This window comes from Scardinius erythrophthalmus (assembly GCF_964197995.2).
Source record: "Scardinius erythrophthalmus genome assembly, chromosome: 1".
In the NCBI taxonomy this organism is placed as follows: domain Eukaryota; kingdom Metazoa; phylum Chordata; class Actinopteri; order Cypriniformes; family Leuciscidae; genus Scardinius; species Scardinius erythrophthalmus.
The window spans coordinates 26,976,780-26,983,545 of record NC_138221.1 but is presented as its reverse complement, the minus strand read 5'-3'; the positions used below and the strand labels follow the sequence as shown (position 1 = coordinate 26,983,545).

The 6,766-nt window shown below is 38.3% G+C and overlaps 1 protein-coding gene across 1 annotated transcript; it reads right to left on the bottom strand.

Moving 5' to 3' along the window:
- Positions 1–1,025: 1,025 nt before the first annotated feature.
- Positions 1,026–4,936, bottom strand: LOC308689632 (uncharacterized protein). Its single transcript, XM_081363454.1, has 2 exons — positions 4,857–4,936; positions 1,026–2,383 (listed from the first exon to the last, which is right to left on the bottom strand). Exons 1-2 carry the CDS (start codon positions 4,879–4,881, stop codon positions 1,125–1,127), a joined length of 1,284 nt encoding a protein of 427 aa, XP_081219580.1. The 5' UTR covers positions 4,882–4,936; the 3' UTR covers positions 1,026–1,124.
- Positions 4,937–6,766: the final 1,830 nt, after the last annotated feature.

Below are 6,766 nucleotides of genomic sequence, written 5' to 3'. Positions count from 1 at the left end.
TAACAAACAGACACAGCTGCCAGAGAACAACTAATGTTAAAAAGTCAAGAGCCTGACTAAAGCACACACGGATCGCCACAATGGTAACATCAAATCAAACTATTACTTTCAAATAAGTAATCAACATCTAAACCTCTTCTTAATTCTTTTCTGTAGACGTCTGACAGAAATAAAGTCAGTCTGGTTACTAATCAGTGAAGCTGGTAATGCTGTTTGTGGAGTTGTTTAATCAGATCTTGAGAGATGTAATGTATTTTATCTTCAGTTGATTTCATCCAAGGCAGTGGCTGGAAGTAGTTCTTGTGTTTCTCTTTCCTTCAGTGATTATGCTTGTTAACAGCAGGTGTTCATCATTAATGCACAATCATTATTCAATCACTTAATTATCTCATTACCTCCAACACTGATGAAGTGTTACATTTAACATCCTGTACTGTGCATACTAAGCAGTGTTCATTTCATCTGGGCAAACCCATGTGGGGCCAACATGGAAACCGAGGACAAAACTGGCTGGGTCCCAGTTAGATAGCCCAGGTCAAACCCATTTGGGCCCCACATGGCTGTGCTGGCTGGGTTGTAGTTAACTACTCACCAGCACTGATTAGGTGTCACCTCTAATGGTCAATCATCACTTTATTAATCACTTAATTATCTCATTAACTTCAACACTGTTTCAGTGTTCATTTTAAGTGGACACAAATGTACACTGAGGATTGTTATTTTAACACTGGGGATTGTGCTGTGCGGGCTGATTAATTGGACAATATTTGTAAATTCTGTAATTATTAACTAATAACAGTGATCACTTTTTCCATTGACATTTCCAAAATCTACCAATAGGTATGCTATTAGGTAGTAAATTATGTTTTCAAGTTGTTGTTGTTGTTTTGTTTTTTAAGCAAAATTGATCAAATATTGAATATCTGCATTTCTAATGTAATAGGCCATTCTACTAGTTACCCACTAACACATACAATGCATGCGGAAAATTGTACAGAGAATGAAAAATAGAAAAAGAAAGAAATAACATGAAAAATGCTTTGTTTATTCTGCTCAGTATTTTGGTTGTTCAGCATACAGCTAAAATAGTTACAAATGTGCTCTGTGTACCCATAGCTCTAACACTAATTTAGCCCTGAAACATCAACAGAAACTGGAGCTCGGTAAATGAAACTCTCCCGGAAGGCTCTGCGGACGTAGCGATGTGGAATTCCACTGGGCACGAGGATCTGAGACACGGTGGTGTTTTGACCAGGACTCTGTTTCACATGGATCCGTAGGTCATAGTGGGAATGATGGCTGCGCTTGATGATGCTGTGCAAGTCTATACGGAGATTATTAGACTGGATCAGATTTAAGCGGACGTGGTTCACGAGGTAGTGATTGTCCCAGCGACTGATTAAGTTTTCTGCCTCATTTCTCCATGGACTGCCCTCAGCAATGGCATTAGAAGCTGGATCAGCAGTAAAGGTGGTTATTTTCTTTTTATGCTTGTCCTCCTGTGTGCATATAAGTTTTCTGCCTTCTATGGATCTCCTTTTGCGATGTTTGGAGGGGACGTAAGTGCATTCTCCAGACTCAATGGGCCCGCAGTAATCGTAATCTGACTCTGAGGTCCAGCACCAGTTGTAGTTATAACCAAACGAGCCACAGGAGTGATCTGAGCGACAGGGCTTGCCTTTATATGTTACATCTACATCTGGAGAGCAGTAGTCCCAGCCATGAACAGTGTGGCACCAGTAGTAATCACCTCTCTCATAATACTGGCATTTGTCTATGCAATTAAGATGCTCCTTAGACCGGTGGAGCAACATCTTTGGTTCCACAAGCCCACAGTAACCCCATGAGTCTCCCTCCTTCAGCCAGCACCAGTTGTAGTTGTGACCCTGCTTTCCACATGGATTGTCATCTCTACACTGCCTGTTCTTGTAATCTCTGTGTTCAGATGGCGAGCAGTAATCCCATCCCTGCGCAGTATGGCACCAATAGTAGTCTTGTTCTCTTTGGTCACAGTAGTCATAACACAGAGCGCCTGTCTGAGATCCATAATGGTTCTGGTCTTCAATCACTTGCCCACAGTATCCCCACCTGTATCCAAATAAAACAAATTCAATTTTGCACCAATAGTAATCTTCTCCATATGTCCCACATATATTTATACACTCCCTATTCCAGTAGTCGAATCTTTCCTTAGGTGAACAGAACATTGTCTCGCATTTTCCATCTTTATCCTTAGAGCTGCACTTGTACACTCCAGCATCGGACTTGCAGTCTTCTGTACACTTTGTTCCGAGATGAGTCAAGGAAATTCTCCCATCACTTGGCCACAGTGAACAGAAGAGGAGGAGCAAACCAAGGGAAGTGTGTATGTGTCCCATTCTTTCTGTGAAGAGGATAATAAAGTGAAGAGTGAGGTGACATGCTGTAAAAACATCATCAGCTGTGATCATTCAGCTTCATTTAACTCTTAAGTGTGTGGCATAGGTTTACATGTTTGGGCTGATCATCAGTGTTGGCCAGTAAAGAAAAAATAATCATAATTTTAACGGTAAAAGACAAAAAATGCAATGGGAAATTGTTAATTGGTTAACGGTACACATCAAAATCTCCAGAGTTAAATAAATTCTTCTCAGAGTACATATGGCCCCACTCTAAAGAGTGTAAAAGTAACTCTGGCTCAGAGTTAAAGTTAATGAGATAATTAAGAGATTAATTAAGTGATGATTGGGAATTAGTCATGAACACCTACTGTTAACCAGCAGAATCACTGAAGAAAAGAGAAACAACAAGAACATAATTTTTCTTCTGCTTGTTAACAGCAGGTGTTCATCACTAACACTCAATCAATCACTTAATTAACTCATTAACTCTGATTCAGAGTTACTTTAACACCTTTTTAGGCTACGTTTACACGTAGGTGGCTATTTTCATAAACGGACATTTCACCCCTCTTCGTTTTCAAAAATAACATCGTGCACACGAACCTGTGTATATGCTGTCAAGAGCATGCCAAACCTGTAGGTGGCAGTGTAACGAGAAGCTCAAGCCCACCTTAGCCAATCAGAATCCCGTAAATAGTCACATTCTGTGACGTCGCTGCCTAAAACTCCGGTTTTCTCTGTTTACATGCAAACGTGCAAACGAAGATTTTCAAAATCTCCACTCTGGCCGGAGTTTTTAGAAAGAATCGGTTTCATTGGCGAATCCTCCGTTTGCGTGTAAACGAAGGGCGCAAACGAAGGGAAATGTCTCCGTTTTTCAAAATAACCATGTATGTGTAAGCGGGGCCTTAGAGTGGAGCCAAATACTCTGGGTATTTTGCTGTGTAAAAATGTAAAATCAAAAACTTTATTTAGACCTTCTGGGCAAATGTTTGATTAAGAATGTATAAATATAAAGTATGAATGAAATATAAAAAAACCTTTTCAAAAACAAATGATTACAGGCCAAACATAAAATATTTTTTGGTATATAAAATGCTAAATGTAAACATTGTACTTTCAAGTTTAAAATGTAGCAGCAATCAGGGCTTCGAACCAGTTCAATGAACGAAAACAAAAACTGGAAACGAACAAAAGTTTGACAGGAACATAACTGAAACAAAATCTAATTTAATCGGTCTGAAGAGAAGCGCTTATTTGAAATGGCCATTAACCGGTTAATAACATTATTTTATTGTTCTGTTTAATATTTTAATTTGGCAGTCAACCAATCACAAATTCAACAGACTATGCAAATGTGATATTGACGCATAGCCTATCCAATGTGAGTGAAATGCCTGCGTTCAGCTGTCAAGTCATCATAGGCAAGTTGCAATGGCACATGCGCTGACGTTAGTTTTTCAGAGGATAGGCTATATATATGTCACCACCTGTCAAACCATTAAGCCTACATTTCAGTAAAAATGAATAGCAGGTACTATGCAGGTTGTTGTGTGTTTTGAAACCAGAGAAAATTGCAGGAAAATTGTATCATGGATTCACACAATGTCACATCATGTACTTAAAGTTATTCTGTGAATGGAGAAAACAGAATAAAACTAATACATTTATGAAAATAATATATGTATTTGAATCATGTTTTGCTTTTATCCGTAAGATCATAATTACGGAGTAACAGGTTCTTCAGAAAGGCAAAAATTCCTGTGATCGCGCTGGCGCCTCATATATGATGTACACACAACATATTCTAGCGTTGCTAACAGCCTGTTCATTATCAAAATAAAATACAGTCGAGTCAACCAAACCTATATAAAGTTACACTGCTCAATTTAAATAGTCCACCACCTCACTCTATATCCCCTCGTTTATGAATGAGCTCCTCGATTTGTCTTGGCTGGTCCTTCTCCTTCTCAAAGCCACTCGGTTCTGTCTCCCCTTCACTCACCATGCCGTTATTCACTTTCTGCCTGCATTCCAAAGGTGGCGTGTACGATTGCAGTTATCCAAAGGATTAAAAAGTATTGCCGTAAACAATGTATTTTGCGACACCACAAAAGACACGATAGAGCATAATATTAAACGATTGACTTTTTATTTCATCCATCCGATATATACTGTATCATCTGTCGCACAGCCCTAGTATGTATCATAGATAAGGTGTATCCTCTAACATCACGGTCTTCTGCTGTCACTGTGCTAATCCACGTTAGGTGTTTTCACGTTGAGCATTTTAGTTCACCTATAACCTGCATGAGACATGCACAGCATAAAACATTCATACAACATTCTTACTAACCAAAAAAAAAAATCTCTAAACTGTGTTCTGGCAATAGAACTAACATTTCTGGAATGTCCCATGATGAATCAAAAATGGTTATGTAAGTGTAAAATGTAAGTGAGGAATGTAAGTCAAACCTGAGGAAATTGGGATTCCAAACATCAAATCGACTTTTTTCTGCTGGATATTAGAGATGTCTTGTGTTCTTGAATTCTTTTGCTGTATTCTTTTGCCACTAAATTGTGGGCTTAAATAATTGTACTAGTGTTATGCAAGATGCTTGTCAGCCAATCAGAAAAGATCCTAAAATATGTTATGGTAATCTCAGACTGCTCTCTCTTTCTTGTAAAGCACATGACTTTCAAGAAAGACACCATGGAGGTGAGTCTGGGTGGAGGTGGGACTTTGGACTGTGTAAAAAACAACATGTAAAATTCTTACCTTTTTATTTAAAGTTGTGTTCACGACTCATAGTCTTGATAATTATATTATATTATTATATCATCTCAACCTGACATTCCTGTCTCTGTTTCTTCCTGTGTCTCTCTCTCTCCAGGCTGTAAGGCTGCAGGGGGACATAAGCTGTTCTTGTAGGGTTTTGTTGTTTTAGGAAAGTAGCCTGGAAAGTGTCTGAAAGGCTGCTCTGGGATGAATGGTACCTTAAGCCGGAAAGTGGCAATTTATAGACATGTTACTATTTTAGCATTTTCAATATAATCCAAATGATCCCACTAAAGATGTTCTAATACAAATACTTTGAAAATGTATTATTTAGACACAGACATCAATAATTAGCCGATGAATCTAAACAATGGTGACAATTATAAAATGATGGGATGAATATAGTATCAAAAGGATTAATACGGGCAAGCACACTTATCAATGAACTTGATACATGTTGCAGACATGTTTTATCCATGCCTTTCAACTTGAGTGTGCAAAATTTTACATTGAACGAATTTGAAGCAATTTGTAAAAAAGAGAGATGTTTTTGTGAATACAAATGTTTTCCTTTGTATTAGTGTATCATAATTTGCGCATGCAACAAAGAAGATGTGCATGTGTGGATCAGGTGACACGTGTGCATTCATTGACGTCTTTTCTGAGTCAATCTCATTTGATTCATTTGGATTTTGAGACTTTCATTTCGCTGTTTTTAAGCATTTCACAACCCACACACAAACAACTACAAATGAATAGGCCTGGTGCCAGAGGTGGGTAATCCAGGGGCCAAAGAGTAAAAGTCCTGCCATATGTTTATTCCACCCATGAACTCAGTCAGCTGATTTCACTAATTAGTTCTCTCTCCTGTCTGAATTAGCAAATCCAGGTGATTGGAACAAAATACTGAGGAGGACTTTTACTTTCTGAACCTGGACTTCACACCTCTGCATAGCAATGCCACATGTCAGCCAAGAGTAAAGAAATAAACCAGAACTGGACCTTATCTGAGCCACAAAATCTGTGTATATTAAATATGGAGTAATTTCAGCCACAGCCTCAGATGAAATCAACTGAAGAGAAAAGAAGACATTAAATCTGTGAAGATCTCAGAAGAGGAGGATTAAACAACTCCACAAACAGCATTAACAGCTTCACTTATTACTAACCAGACTGACTTTATTTCTGTCAGACGTCTACAGAAGTTTTTATTGAGAATTAACAGAGGTTTAACTCTAATGTGTTTCATTTGAAGTCACCATAACAGTGATTAGTGTTTCCATTAGTTGGGCTCTTAACTCTTATTATACCTTTTGTCTTCTTTGGCCGTTGTGACAGTGTGTTGGTCAAACACATTTGCAGCTGCAAAGAAAGCTAAAGTGAAACGAGATCAGGTGATGATGGTTACCTGTTGGTGGTTATATAATCATCATGAATTAGCCTGTTGTCTTTGGAATCTAACAATTGTGTTGATCCAGTAATATTGTTACATCACAAACCCTGTGTTACTGCTGCATGAGAGCCAGCAATATTATAACAATCAGTTAGAAGACTTTATCAAACATGAGAACGAAAAAGTCAGTTTATCATGACACACACAGACATC

Bases quoted from the DNA above. Each gene is read 5' to 3' on its own strand.
- LOC308689632 (XM_081363454.1), bottom strand. From the start codon at position 4,881: ATGTTTGGAATCCCAATTTCCTCAG. The intron at 2,384-4,856 runs GTTTGACTTACA...TCCTCTTCACAG, and splicing joins TGGAATCCCAATTTCCTCAG to AAAGAATGGGACACATACAC.